This window comes from Cinclus cinclus, chromosome 4 (genome assembly GCF_963662255.1).
Source record: "Cinclus cinclus chromosome 4, bCinCin1.1, whole genome shotgun sequence".
Taxonomy (NCBI): Eukaryota; Metazoa; Chordata; class Aves; order Passeriformes; family Cinclidae; genus Cinclus; species Cinclus cinclus.
In genome coordinates, this window is record NC_085049.1 from 37122732 (window position 1) to 37138445 (window position 15714).

General features: G+C 39.5%; 1 protein-coding gene across 1 annotated transcript in view; it reads right to left on the reverse strand.

Annotated features, from left to right (window-relative positions):
* Positions 1-13212, reverse strand: part of ZNF277 (zinc finger protein 277) — a 28209-nt gene extending 14997 nt beyond the window's left edge. Inside the window, exons 1-4 of the mRNA XM_062492502.1 lie at positions 13122-13212; positions 12104-12302; positions 8899-8987; positions 7127-7209 (exon numbers count right to left, since the gene is read on the reverse strand). Of these exons, the coding sequence (XP_062348486.1) occupies positions 7127-7209; positions 8899-8987; positions 12104-12302; positions 13122-13212 (462 nt within the window). The remainder of the gene's footprint in view (positions 1-7126; positions 7210-8898; positions 8988-12103; positions 12303-13121) is intronic.
* Positions 13213-15714: the final 2502 nt, after the last annotated feature.

Consider the following 15714-nt stretch of genomic DNA (forward strand, 5'->3'; position numbering starts at 1 on the left):
AGGTCATTGCCTTCACTCTGGCTCTGTTTAAGGCAGGGCAACAGGCTGGGTCAGACACTTTACAACACCTGGTGCACATTTCTAACAACAAAATCAAGCAGCAGATGATTTGTCTCCATTGCTGTAAGAGCAGCAGCGTAGTTTTACTGTGCACTGCAGATGGAAAGGCCATACTCATCTGGGGCATGGGAGAATCAATGTCTGGATTAAAACAGCATATTTTCACCCTAGCAGCATACTAATCTGTACTTGTTTTTTAAGTACTGATAACTGGGAAAGGATTTAATTTCTGTGCAACATAAAGGTGATACTGCCTGCTTTCTGACATTCAGAATCCTAACTGAATTTCTTAGGGGATTTTCTCAATCTCTTTATCTCTTTAGAACCTGCAGTGAAACTGTGTTTCTCACCTGCATCTTTGGTAACTCTTTTATGTGGATTAATGCCCAAATTTGTCCATAGGGTCCAGCTGAATTCAGCTTCGCCTGTTGGCAAAGCTTTGCCTCTTCTTCCCAGAGAAGGTAGAAAAGAAAGGAAAAGAGAAAAGAAAGCAAAGACACACCCCCTAAAACCCAAAAGAAATGAGAGGAAGGCTTCAGCTCTTCTGATGAAAGGCCCCAGCGTGTCCTGCAGCGCAGAGGGGCTGGCGTGGCTGTACCACACCACATCCTGCTGCCCACTGAGCAAATAAATGTGCTGTCTACTTCTCTTCCACAAAAGCAGCAGGCTACATGCCGTGAGGGGCCGTGGGCTGATGAGATGTCTTCAAGAGCACATGAGAGTGCTGCAGCTGAGATGCTCTTGTCCTGGGGTCTGTGGGTGCTGGGGCACATGGGCACACTGTGCCACAGCCCCTTCCAGGGCCCATATTCAACCACACCACTCAGGAACTGCAGCTAAGGGTCCGTTACCATGAAAATACAGATGCTGCGGCTTTTATGTTTGTTTTTATACTACAAGGTGTGCATTTTATGTTGGAGTGATGTTTAGCAGCACCTACTCACGTTTTAGGCCATATCGGCTCACGTCCTGCTCTGTTATGCAAAATGTCAACTCACAGAAATGTAAAATCCTATTTTTCAGGGCTGACTCTGGAAAGGCATGAATGCAGCACAACTTGCCAGAGCCCTTCAGCAGAGATGCAATTAAGACTGCTCCACATGGGCAGCAAATGTCCCATACAACAACATCAGCAGAAACTGGGGCTTTCTCTGATATGTGGAGCTGCCCCTTTCTCCACTCAGCAGCATGTTTGACTAACCTTGGATTTGAAACCATTATAAACACAGTTAATATACTTTGTAAAAAACACTGGAAACTAAATGGTAATCGTGCACAATTCAAACATAAGGATAGAAAGGGTTTGAACACCCCCACCCTCATTAACAGTACTGCAATGTAGCTTCCTGATTTTAATTTACAAGGAAGGAAAAAGGTTTTCTGCAGTATTTGTCTGCCTGACTTCAGATTGCTTACTGAAGTCCTTGTTGGCAGCTGCTCTCAGTTATGTCTAAGGAGGAAGCAGAAGCATACTGTGTTCTCCATACAGATGATGCTACTACTACTCTACTCTCACCTTTCCTGTTTCCCCTTACACCAGCACACTTGGCATCTGGGAAGCTTTGACTAACACAGCATTGTTGCTTTATCAATTTACTCAACAGAGTTTAAAAAATATTTTCTGAGGTAGACCCTCCTTTTTATGAAATATTGGCAACTTTCATTGCTACAGGAAACTTTCCAAACCATAAAGCATGTCTGATACTTGGACAGGTGAGGAATTAAAAGCACCAATTCACATCAAATACAGCAAAAGCAACAAGGCTGCTCTTCTTCCCTAAAGACATTTCCAACCTTCTATTTCACTGCTGGGACTCCAAAAGGAGAACAGCAATTACAATATCTTACATAAAATGGAAATTTTTCTGAGCAGATAGATTCTGGTAATGTATGTCAAGCAGAAACTGAAGTTATGAGGCAGGAAATGAGCAATTTGCTTAAATACTTGCACCAGCTTCTAACCTCCTTGAATGTTTGGGGATGTCAGCATTAATTCACTGTTGATACCAAGACAAAACAATACCTGAAACATTTAAAAAATGTCTTTGTTTCCTTTTTTTATCCTTTTTTTTCCTGTACTTTACCCTTTATTCCAGCCTACTCCACAGAGATTGGGTTCAAAACTAATGTTGGAATGACTAACTGGGACAGGTATAAGGAATTGTTCCTCTAGCTGTCCCATTTGCTCTTAGGTTCTTCCTTTCTTCACTATTGCTCCTCTTCTTGAGTTGACTCAGCTACTGAAGCGCTACAGGCTAAACCCTACCCCTGAAAAGGCTATAATCAATGACAGGTCAGATGACAGACTTTGAAGGGTACTGTAGTGCTGATGTAGAAGACATCATACTCGCAGCTCATTCAGGAAGCTGAGTCAATTAAAACAAAGGAAGGAAGGAAGAGTTTCATGGTAGGATGAAGACTAACTATGTAAAGATGTATGGAAAGAAAAAGAGGGCTGAAATTACATTAGACACATACCACAGGCTGCCAGGCTGAAGCAGGAGAAAGGTGCAGTTTGTTTGAACTAACACAAGCAAAAGAATATGGAGATATGCTCATACAGTAAAGGGAAATAGGAAAAACTGACCTTCCCCCACCCTCAAATACATCAGAAATAAACAACAAAAAAGAGCATAGATCCAATGCAGCAAGAAACCAAACATGAGCAAAGAGGAATGCTTGGAACATGCAGGGCTTCAGTCTAATTATGTCACAACTATTGAAGAAATGCTTTTAAAACAAAAGAAAAAAAAGAACCAAGATCAGCAAAGGATAAGAAAGGGTTAAAGGTTGGACATTAAACGTCTTCAGACCTGACATTATTTACCCAACAGTCATCACGGAATCAGATAAAACTATTTCTGACCATTAGTATGGCAAGTCTTAATAAACTGATAGAGGATGGGCAAGATTAAAGAGTGCTTGAGAAAAGCAATGAAATACCCAAAACAGGCAAAGAAGGGCTTATAGAACTCAGAAGTAGGTTTTAGCATGCTGACATTACCAGCTACTCAGTAAGTACTTCTGATGTTGCATTACTCTAAACTGGACTAACATCTCCATCCCTTCCAGTGCCTATCTTCAACCGCCTGAACCTTGTCTCAGCTTAAGATTGTGACAAACTGGGGATCATACAAGCAGCTCTTCCTTGGAAGCTGGTACAGCTTGCAGTCTTGGTGAAGACTCCTCTTCAGGGTCTTTACTTATTGGGAGAAAGATAAGCCCCTTTGCCTACACGTACCAGTGAGATGATGGGTGAATAGCTGTATACCTGACAGCAAGACAAGGTCAGTGCTGTTGTAGAAAGTATGTATTTTCAAAGAAAACAGGTTTGGGGATGTTACTTGTATTTAAACACCCAGGTGGCTCATATTGACACTGCCCCTTCATGTATCTCTTGTTTTGCTGCCAGGATTTCCTTGCCTGGTAGTGGTTCACAACTACAGATTCTTTGTCAAGACTGTTTTTCCAAAAGACCATATCTGTTTTGTATTTCACAGCCTTGTCAGCTATTTCAGCAAGCTGTGCTCTCTAACCTACTTCAGGCTCATTCCTTGGCGCCTCTCAATACATCACAGTCACCATTATGTCTCTGCATGACATCTACCTTGGCTAGCTCCCTGCTGCAATACAGCCTGAAATATTCCTAAACTGGAGTTTCAAAACTGTAGAATTAAATGCTTCAGGCAGCACATTTTAAAGACAGCATTTTTCCTTGTCTGGGCTTGCTGTTGGAGACAGCAGTTAGGATTCAAAGGCTGCAGAAAAATCACCAGAAGTTGTATAGTTCTGTCTTTATTCTATGCAACTCACATGAGCCCATTTGCCAGCTCACTCTTAATTGCTGGACTTGTCTGGAGGTAAAAGGCTTTACAAAGCAAAATATCTATTTAACTTGCAAGTCAATGCTTAGATTGCAGCAAAAGGAAATGAAAAAAATAAACAGACTTTATTGCTGTAACTAAAGCAGTGACTCCATTAGCCCCAACTACAGCTGCAGCTTGATTTCACAAAATCCTTCTGTAAAAACAGGGGATACAATTCTGATATTCAAAACAATGACAACTACAAACTATTTTGCACCATAATAAGAATGCATATTTCTTTTTTTCCCTAATTGAATTACTCTGTAAACAAAATCAGCAATTGCTTTCAGCTAAATTCTCTACTCATTCCAGAGTTTGAGGAAATGTGTACTTACAGAGCAGATGAGATTGCTCATCTGCTGACAGACCCCTCATGCCCTTAGCACTGCAGTGCAGAAAAGGTTTAGTTGGTATAGGACTGCATAGTACAAAACACTACAAAATCAGAAACTAATGCCTTTTAAAAACCCCAAAATACAGCCTAATTTATAGCAGCCAGGAGATATTATTTATAATAAAATGGTTCTATGAAATCATCAGCTGCATGATCAATCACAACCCTTTTTCCTCCCTCAAAGCCACAAACATGATATACTCTTCGGAAACAAGTATCATTATGACACTGCATGCCCACATGCATAATTCAAGATGTCTTTCACAAACGCAAAAGGACTGTTGAAAACTGTAAAAGATACAGGGAAGTGCAGTAACGATGCACTTTGAAGAACCATCAAATAGCATTCCTCATCCTCAAATCACCTAATCATTGACGTGGCAAAGGATCTCTTAAGAGCAACAAGTCCAACTCCTGTTCCAAAGCAAGGTCACCTCTGCCTGGTAACCCAGTAGTGTGTTGAGTTTTCTTTTGACTGTCTGCACAGAGGAAGAATTTACAGCCTCTATGGGTAACTTGCTGTAGTGTTTGACCACCCTCACAGTAAAAAAAAAGTGGGTTTTTTTTGTTTTCAGGAGAATTTCCTGATTTTTAATTTATGCCCATTTCCTCTTGTCCTGTCGGTGGACACAACTGAGAAGAATCTGAATCTTTTTCCATTCATCAAGTATTTATATACATCACTAAGTTCCCCCATGAGCCTTGTCTTCCAGACTTAACAGTCCAAGCTGTCTCAGCCTCAACTTGTACACAGGCTGTTGCAGTCCCTTAAGCATCTTTGTGACCCTGCACCAGAGTTGCTCAAGGAAATCCTTCTTGTATCCTTCTTGTACTGGGGAGCCCTGAGCTGGATCCAGCATTCCAGGTGTGGTCTCAGCAGTGCTAAGTAGAGGGGAAGGATCATCTCTCCTGACCTGACTGCAACACTCTTCCTAATACAGCCCAGGATGTTGCTATCCTTCTTTGCCATGAGTGTGCACTCCAGCACAGGACCAATGAAAGACATAATGTAAGGCAGATAAATCAAGAGACAAACCATGAATTGTTTGGATAATACTAAGGACAAATTCTTCACTATCTCTTCTAATACAAAAACCTGCCAGGTGTGACATGACAGGTTCAAAAGGACCAAATAGATGGTTCTCTCCCAGTGTGTGTTAAGCCTGAGCAACTCACTTCTGCAGGTAGTGGGGATCCTGAAGTTTTTGTGGGTTCAGAGTTGGAAGCTCATATTTCTGAATTCAGATTTTTTTTCTCCAATTGCAGGAGACTAAGTGAGTATTTTGGGAAAGAATCAACACTAGATCAGAAGACAGCACATACCAGAGACACTTAGCTGCTGTCAAGGATAAGATACTGATCTAGACAAACATTTTTAACTAATCCCAGATAGCTTTGGAAGGGAAGCATGCTAGGCATGAGTGCATCAGCTGTTTTTCTCTGAGTCTATGCCAATCCAATGGGCCTACATAGGAATGCAGGTTTCAGCTCAGGCAACTCCACAGGAAATCCCCAGTGGAAGAACTACCACATCTCTCCTTTGCAGGAACTGGGATCCTATGGAAAGCTGTGTAAGACTTGTACATACTCCTCCAGTTCTGGGAATTCACTAGTCATGTACTTCAAGCTGAAGAATATTACTGCTGGCAGCAAATGGAAATAGCACTCACAGAGTAGCTGAACCAACTGGATTTTGCATGTCAGGCCTAGAATTTGGGTTTTGTAAGGTTCTCCCTCATTCTGAATGCATATAACTTAATGTGTCTTTATTTGCATGCTGTGTATGTACAAAATTGTAATATAAACACACCAGAACAAACAGCAAAACAAAGGGTTAAAAGGCCTGTGTTGACAATTCTCAGGACACAGCTGCCAGCACTAAACCGAGGAATGTATTTATGTAAAGACCATAAGACCTGCACTCTAACATCTCACAGTACAGATACGGGGTACTCTGCATCTCCAGCAGAACACCTTGCATCCTAACACAAGGAGATTGCCAACAAGGCTGCTATGTACCATACAACATTCATTTCTAAATTAGCCCAACACCAAAACCAGACTCCAGATGTGTATTTCAAACAAGAAGACAGAAAAAAAAAACCCACCGGTCAACAATCTGGACTAAGACTCCTGGAATCTGGTCAGCATGAATTGAACTTGAAGGACCATCCATTCAGAACTGACAATGCCTAAAAATTCAGCAAGGTCTGTCCAAAGTACTAGGTTGCCATCAGGCAAGAAGAACCAGAATGGTTCATGTGGACTCAAGAGCTGGCATTTCTTGTCCTTTGCATCTCACAAAAACAATACTGGCCAGACTTCCTCCACTCACACACCATGGTGCTTGTGAGACTGTGAATTAATGAAATCTGGGAAAGGGAGTATGAAGGCACAAAAACAACTTGCTCAAAGATTTTGTAGATAACTATCACCTTCTATGCTCGCAGTATGGCACACTGAGTTCTGTTTTACTAATTTCCCTAGATGCATATTATTACATGAAAGATAGTGTGTCAATGCAATGCAGATCCTTGCAAGATGCAAAACATTCAGCACACTCAACCCTTTTCAGTGTTCTGGGCATATTCTTCATTTGTGTGAAACACTGAGATATAACCTGTAAATTTATCCCAAGATAAAATATATAAACAGGGGATTTGTATATGTTTGTGCAGCAGCTAGGGAAATAAGCTTAAAAAAAATGCAGGGTTTTGCCATCTAGCAAAAAATGCTTTAAACTCAAAATGCCTAAGTTACTATTGGAATTTTTACCTTAAAAAATGAAACAAGAGTAATTTCTTACCAGTCTCTTTTGCTGAAGCTGTTCTCTAAGTAATCTGTCTTCTGGTAAAACATCACATAAAAGAAAATAATTGTCCTGTTCCTCTGTGAAGAGATTAGGAAGTCTGAGTAAGGAATGGGAAGTTGTAGCTGCTTTGAATATTACTGGCAGATAATTTGCTAAGACTTTGGAATACATTAAAAATGTAAAAATGTGATTTTTAACCTATAAAAGTCAGTTACTTTAATTTCATAATTTAATGAAGCATGTTTAAATATTTATGCATATTTATATTAGAGTATGAAGGCAAAAGTCTTGCATAGCTCTTCTCCACTACCAGCTTTATTCATTTTTATGATGGTTCATCTGGATACAGAAAACAATTAGCATTTATATTGGTTACAGATTAAAATCAGCATGAAAGAAATACGAAATCACCTTTAATTTTATCTTATCACTTGTTTCCCTAAGTAATTGTCAGTTTTCAGTAGCTATCATAATTTGGTTTATTCTCCCCTTGCAATGATCTATCACATTACCTTTTACCATCAAGTATTTTTCCACCTGTGGATATACACAACTGCTCAGTACCATACATTAGACTTGCCTAATTTACATTTTGACTTACATGTTTTACACATATCTTATCTTCAGTAACCTTTTTACTATTTATGGTCATATCCAATTGAAGAAGGCAACAAATTTTATTCAAAGGAATTAAAATTACTCAGTGTGTAGGAAAATACAAAAGATAATGGGTTGAGATAAGAACAATTTTCTCGAGGGGAAAGGAGGGGGTGAGAAGGAAAGGAGAAGGAGAGAGAGAGCGACAGGGAGAAAGCTCATTGGTATTTCCTAATTCTGCCATTCAGGTGCTTGATTTGCAGTTTTCAAACTGAATGGTAAGTGTAAGAGAAACAGAATTATGATTTTTGGAGTGAATTTCATGTTGTCCAGTGCTACTTTTCTTAAAATTATTTTGAATAATTTAAAAAAATTACTTTCATCCATTTTGTGCTCAGTTTTCACTTTCTAACCATCTCTGACAGCTGTATGTATTGTTCTTTCTCTTTTAAGGTCTCCACTGAGAATTAAAGATGCAGAAAAGTCCTAAAGTTCTTATCTATCTGTGTTTTTCTTTTAGAAAAGGAAAGACAAAGTAATGCATCAGCTACTTCTGAGAAAACCACTTCCTTCACACAGTCAACACTGCCCCTATGATGGAACGTGCCACCATACCAATGCAGCAGAACAGTGAACTGTAGTTTTAGACTGGTGTTGGAGCCCAGAAAACTGCAGAATTGTATGGCTTCTGTCAAGATAACATCCCCTGACATTCTTGGGACAGGGAGCACTGTGGCAGGGGAAAGGAAGGGAGGTTGTGTCCCTAATGTCCAAGAAGAATTAGCAGCATCAGGGCAGGTGGTGGGCAGGATAAAGTCAGAAAAGGCAGCTTGCTGGGAATGTTTCTCATAATTTGGAAGGACCATCACTAATTTTTATGCAGTGGATACCAATATCTCCCCAGCTCTCCTTCCAAGCCTTGATTTGCAGCAGACCATGTTCACAGGGCATTTAAGCATGTACTGAGCTCATCCTCACCCAGCACAGTGCTGAAGCTCATGTTGTAACCCTTGGAAAAGGTACGTTTGAATAAGTGCTTAAGAGTTAAACATTACTTCTGTGGTTTTATGACCTAGTGTCAGACCCACTTGGGCTGATCAAAGAAGCAGTATATGCCAGAAATTATCACATTAACTGCCCATCAGAGAGTAAGCAAGCAGCATACTTACCTAATGGAGCTTTTGAATTTGTTCTTATCACGCTACAAAAGTCTGTGATAGGCTGCTCTGCAAACCTCCTCTTCCAGTACAAGATGTAGCTTTAAAAATAAGGGGGAGATGATCAGTGAAAAAGCAAAATACTTCTACTAAAAATTTGATTAGCTGTTGTTTTTTTTTTCCATGCTCTAAATTCTTCTGTGGTTTTGTTTCTTTTTTTAGCTCCTGCATCCCTTTTTTCTTCCTTCATATTAGTTTTCAATTTTATGAAATTAATTCAGTTTCACTTAAACTGGGTTTACCCGTGCTGTCAAAGTGAAGAACTCAATAAGCAGATTTGCACCAAGCTTTGCATAAACACTGTGACCTATTCACATCTTCAGACAGAAGTGCCACTCAGATGCATCTTTACTGAAAAGATATACTACAGAGCATTCTCAAATTCCCAAAATATTGGGCTCTGTGTTCTGCAAGATGCAGTCAGACAGCTGAAACTCAGTAAAAACACCAACTTGACAAAAGTGAGGTTTTGGCAGGTCTCCTGTGGAGTTATAGTGAAAGCTGTAGCTTGGCAAACAACTAGAAAGACAGAAAAATGAAGTCCCTGAACACCTGGGGGTAAGACAGCAGAGAGAATAAGAAAAAGACCTAAACACATCTTGAAAGTTTAACCCATCAGCTACAATTGTTTAAAAACATTCTATTTGGTATTTTGTTGGTATTACAGCTGCATCAACAGAACACAACTGAGATTAGATTTCTACTGAATTAGGAAGTTACTGTCCAACCAAGAAGAACTCATCACTTCACTTGCATGATGAAGGGAACCAAGAAACACTTGTGCTAATTATTCAGAATTCTACTATAAAAAATAATCTGAAATTGCTTAAGTGCTTGCTTAAATTTATACTAATGTATGATATAAATCATGTGAGAGCTGGTAAGGTAAATGCTTCTTATTATGTGCCACCAAATTAGAAAAATAACAATTAAAAAATCAGATATCATTATTATGAGAGCATTTTTAAATAGCTGTAGCTTTTAATACTTGTGCAATTGGTAAGTTTACTTGCCACAGCCATCACATCCCATAGTGACTCACACTGCTTCTACCATCTCACCTAATACATTTGAGGATTTCAACTGCAGCAGCCAAGGAATCAGCACATCTTTCTTTCTGCTAACTCTGACATGGAGAGGACTAACCTCTGGTGCACAGACAGCTGAGCACAGTGAAGCCAGCACATGTGGCTGAGGCTTACTCAGCAGCATCATCAGAAGTCAGTAAGTAAGAGAAGAGTCTAGTTCTCCCCCTGCCTACTCCACTGTTTGCAATGCACATCGAAAGAACTCCTAAACAGAACTACAATTCTTCCAGACTAAGTCGTCCTTGAGTTTTTAGGACATAAATGTACAAATTAAGAGATTTCAAGAGCTCATTTAATAAATGGCTGTCCCTTGCACTGAGAGAAATGAACACTGGTACAAACTCACCTGCCCATAACTGTCTGTATCATGGAAATTACAGTTAAGGGATTTCATATCATAAGACTTAACCCAAATAATCAATGACCAGATAAAACCAATGCCTTGTGATACTTCCAGGGAGACAGAATGAGTGATCGTATTGAGTCATGAAGCAGAAGCTTATTCCTCTTATCTCTTCCCTCTGCCCTTATGCCAACTTATCTTTATTCTTCAAAGTTAAAATGGAAAGAAAAAAAATTTTCCATTAGCATTCGTCTTTTCTGGATTATCCATTTCTGCAGTTCTGTCGAGAAATTTATTCCTAGGACTGGCTGTAACTCATTGCTAAGTATAAAAATAATACTATCTTTACAGAATTCATCCTTGTATTTTCCACACCTCAGTTCAACACTTCAGAATATACTCTCCTTTTTGTGCATAGTATTAGATTATTTTACTAATAAAGCAAATCAGAGAATGCACACTTCAGAGCAACAACTCCATCATTTCACATCCTGGGGCCACTTTCTGTAAGACTTGGCTACCTTCCAATTGCATTAGCAGCAAAAAGAATCTAAATGGGCACTTTTGGAAGGGGTGATTTTAAAATACATTTCTATTAATGCAAAATAATTCCCTCAAGCATGCTGAGACTGGTGATCCATGACTGAACAGTTCTGATTCCTTTACTTACCCAAAGATACTAGTACTATCTCCAAAGAACACTACATTCTCCTTCTGCCTGCCTTCAGCAGAAAAGCAAACAAAAACTACCATCCATTTTCAGTTGTAAGCAATGTTAAGCTCATACATTTGATTAAGGATTTATATGGCTTACATTTCTCTTCCAAAATTATATTGTATTATTTCTTTTTTATTGAGTCTTGATAGACACAAGGTCTTGACTTTGACTGCGTAACTAGTAACAGAAGACCTACTAGAAAACTAATTTTATTTGAGAAATTATCAGTCTAACACTTAAGTAGTACAGCAGAACTATCTACAGACTGGCAGGTACTGTCTAGCCTTCCTCCTAGTCCATACATTACTGTGGAAAGCAAAATGCCAAGCAAGTACCTTGTCTCTGAAGTTACAAGCCAGCTGGCCATGCCAGTTACTGGAAGAAGTTAGAGAGAAAGCCAAATGTGACCCTGGTGAGATGATCAGTGACACAGCTGTAGAAGGAGTCAAAGTATGTAGATGACAGTACTGTAAACATAGTTAAGGATTAAATGTGATTTCTATGGGGAAATACTGTCCTTAAAGTAGCACAAATAAATTGCATCCCAGAATGTGAGAAATCCTGTACTGAGCAGCTTCTGTGTACAATACATAGCTTCAGGACATTGTACAGGTGCAGAAATAGTCTTGCCCTACACAAATAAAACCCTAAATTAGAAGAGCTGATTGTCTGGAACGGACTTTGCTAAAAAACAGCTTTCTAGTTTGCACACAACTTGTTGACTAGTGACAGGACCTGAGAAGACCGTAGGATATACAAAAAAATGTCAAACACAAGAATTGCCATGTATTCTAAAAACTGAGCTCCCAAATCCCAGCAACATCTAGGCACAAGGGAGAGGGGAGGAAATAGGAAAACAACCTTACAGTCCAGCAGCAAATTGCTCATAAGAAAAGCTAACACAAATCCTCCCACAATGTCTTGGAAAAAAGATGATCTCTACTTTTCCAAAGCTTTTAGTAATACCAAGCACATATACACACTCATTTTAAATTATATAACCCTTACCTTCTAAAATCTGCAACCAGTTTCACATCTGCTATGACGAGCTTGTGTTCAATAATCATGTGCTTCAGAAGCTGGTTTTGTTCTGCTAAGACATAGCATTCTTTGCAGAAAATACAAGGCACATAGGGGGAACTTTCTACTGCATCAAAACCACCTCGACTTTCTGGCAGAGACAGAGGCTCCAAAATACAGTCCGTATCTAAAATTGATAAAAATAACAATAATTAATTTTGACTAAGTAAAAAAATGTGCATCTCTTGCAGTACTTCTAGGCAGTACATATAAAACCTGTTCAAGTCTCACTTTTGTTGCATGGATCACTTGAGGAGCAAGATGGTTGTAAGCAGGTTGACTGCATTGATTCCAAGAAGGACAGTGGAAGGTTAGCACAGGACAGTTCCCAGACGTCTCTAACGAAACTCCTAGCTGACACCAAGTCAGTCACACACAAGTGCTCTGCTTATGATGGGAAACCTATTTTCCTTCTCACTATCTAATCTACCTGTTGACAGGAATGAAGCTACTCTGTGGCTCCCTGAGCCACACTGCTTAGAGTATCAGGAAGGATTTAGACTGTATAGCACAAACTGTTTTGCATGTTAATTTTCATATTCCTAATCTTATTTATTGCAGGCTACTTCTATAATTTTCTGACTGACTCTTGAAGATATGCATTTGTCTTGCCTTTTTCCCCCATTAGCATCCAATTTACTGTTCTGTGACAAGACTATCCTTGATAAAGACTACTGCCACACGGATGCTTATGCCCACTTTGTAACTGTATAGATGTTGAGGAAGGGGCAGCCATGCTCCATGTGGAAAGGTCAGTGGCTCATGTTTGTACCACACTGTACCAGTCAGACACAGATTCCTCAAGTGACACCACGCAGAGGTGAATCACTGCCACATGTTGTCCTGGGGTTATATGTCTGTGTTCCCCATTTAAACAACACTGGTCTACATTCATTAGCTCTTCCATTGGCATAAATTAGTATAATTCTTTAAGAAACAAACTGACCAAGAGAGAGTTCAACAGTTGGCCCCACTAGCCTAACCAAATTCCAGCTGTCTAGAGGTAAACTGTGGCGTTCATTTTCCAAATTAATCATACCTCAGTCTTGGGTTAGGGTTTATCTTGGAAGCAAATGCAAATTTCAACAAGTATCCTGAATTTCAACTACATCAATTGCTCTACCCTGCCTTCTACCAAGACTCTGAAGTAACCAAAGAAGGGCTGGAAAATCCCATTCATTGACAGACCTGGGAAGCCCCTATAAGCTCTGTGAAAAATCTGTGTTCAGGCAGAGGAACAGGCATGAAGAGGAGAATGAGACTTTGTCCTCCGCCACACAGGCTGTCCAGCAGTGTCTGCCTCACCACCATGGACACACAGTGCTCCAAAGCAGTGAGCTGGAGCTGCTGGAAGGCACATGTGGTAAAGGGCATAAAACCACAGAAACACAGCTTTATCAGCTCTGTGCTGCTCCTGGAACAATAGATATGCTCTGCACAACTCTTGAGGCTTCTACTCAGGACTAGTGAAAAATACAACTTCCTGGAAAGGCACTTACTTGACTGAAGACTGATGGCTGGGTTACACTGAATTCAATTTATCCCATAAAACTAAGCACTGTGGAAAGATGGCAGCACACAGAGCATGGTATTACCTGGAGCAATGCAGCTGCTGTGCACAATCTAACACTTTTCTCATAATTTTATCTACACTTCAACGCATTCCTTCCCCCAGAAATTTGTTTATGAAACCAGCATTGCAGAAATTGTTCCTTTTTGTCCTATTTTAAGAACAGCTGTGGCTATGCTATGTACTAGAGCAATCCTCATGAAAGGGTCAAATCTCCCAAGCAAAATTGATGGTACCTGCAAGAGTCCAGCTTTGTCCATTCTTACAGTCAGTTCTGTTGCCTGAAGAAGCATTAAACTATGTTTACTGAGAAAAGTAGAATCTAATTTCCTCTGCAATTGCTGATGCCAAGTGAACTAAGAAGATACTCTATCAGCCAGTTTAACTGTACCCAGTAAACAAGAACACTATTTTTGTTAATTTTTGGTATAGGTCTCTTGCAATGACCTATTTAAACATTGAGAAATTCAAATACATAAGCACCACTCTGCCTCAAGAAATCAACTTTCAACAGACAGATGTGTACAGCAGGAATGCGTAGGAAACTTAGACAAGGAGCTGATGCAGTTACTTTGTAAGGGTGCTTGTGAATAGCAACTGCTTGGGCTAGAAAAACAGAACCACTAAGTCTTTAACTGTAGTCATGAGGTGCTGAAAGGAATAAACTAGGGTTAAGACTTTTTGCTGCCCAAACAGAGTAGCTAGTACTAAAAGAGAGTAACTTTAGGCTACCGGAGCAGTTTGGCAAATGCAGAAGCTTATGCAATTTCTTTTGAAGCCACTTAAAAGAAGAGGCTAAGGAAAAAGGAATCCATGTAAATATCTTTTTACTCATCTGCTACAAAAAAACACTGAATGAGAACAATGCACAGGGCTGAATAAATGCACAGCCTTTAGCATAGCACTTACTGGACTAATGTAGCACAAACCTCAAACCAGTACAAATAAATCTAAGCATAATATTGAAATCTCTGAAAAGCAGCTAATTTTGTTTCTATATTTGGAGCAGAGTGGCTACAGGTACTGAATAAAAGCTGTTAACTACAGCACAGCTCAGGGCTGACAGGGAATTAAAAACTCTGAGATGCATTCTCAGACTCCAAGATTCCTACACTCAGAGACACTTGAAAATAAGGGAAAAGTAGCAAGCTTTACTCTTAGAATCTACTACAACAAGAATAACTTCACAAGGACAGATTATACACCCCTCTAAAGCATGTGCCCTGGCTGAGAGAGGTGAGAATCAATTATCCAGGAATGGTATAAAAATAGGACAAAGAGTAATAACACAAATAGAACAGTCTTCCAGAAGGCTACATGAGCCCCTCACTTAAGCAGCTTTTTTTTTTTTTCTCTCCCTTGACTTATTCCGGCAGTATTTGAAATTGTTGGCCTTTCAACACCTACAAAAACTTGCATCAACTTTTCATGTTTTTGTAGTGGTCCTTTATTCCTTGATGTTCTGGTTTAACTGGAGGCTAGTCTTACTCTACCCTTCATGTAAGAGGTAGCTCAAAAATAGAAATACGAAGAAAATAAGTTTCTAAATCAGCACAGTTTTTTTTCTTTTTCAATCTCTCCTCTATTTAGTTTTTATTTCTTGTATTTCACTTGCTTTTAGGATTGCTGAATTAACCACTGAATTCTCTTCAATGACTCAAAGTCTCCTAACTTGTGAATCAGGTTTTAATGCACAAGACAGTGGTCATGTTCTTTGTGTATTCACTCCTGTGTGTTATTCTCCATTTGTTAACACTGAATAGCACTTCTTTGGGTGCAATTTACCCAAATAAAATGAGATTTCCTGCAATGCTTCAGCTGGCCCTCCTGCTCACCGCTTCAGGGAAAAAAAATAGTAAATAACAAAAGGCTTCCTGTTACAGAAATTATATGGCTTTATTTTAAGAATTGTTATAATATAGACTGGTTAATCTTCACAGCTAGTGAAGAAACAAGATGAAAATGGATT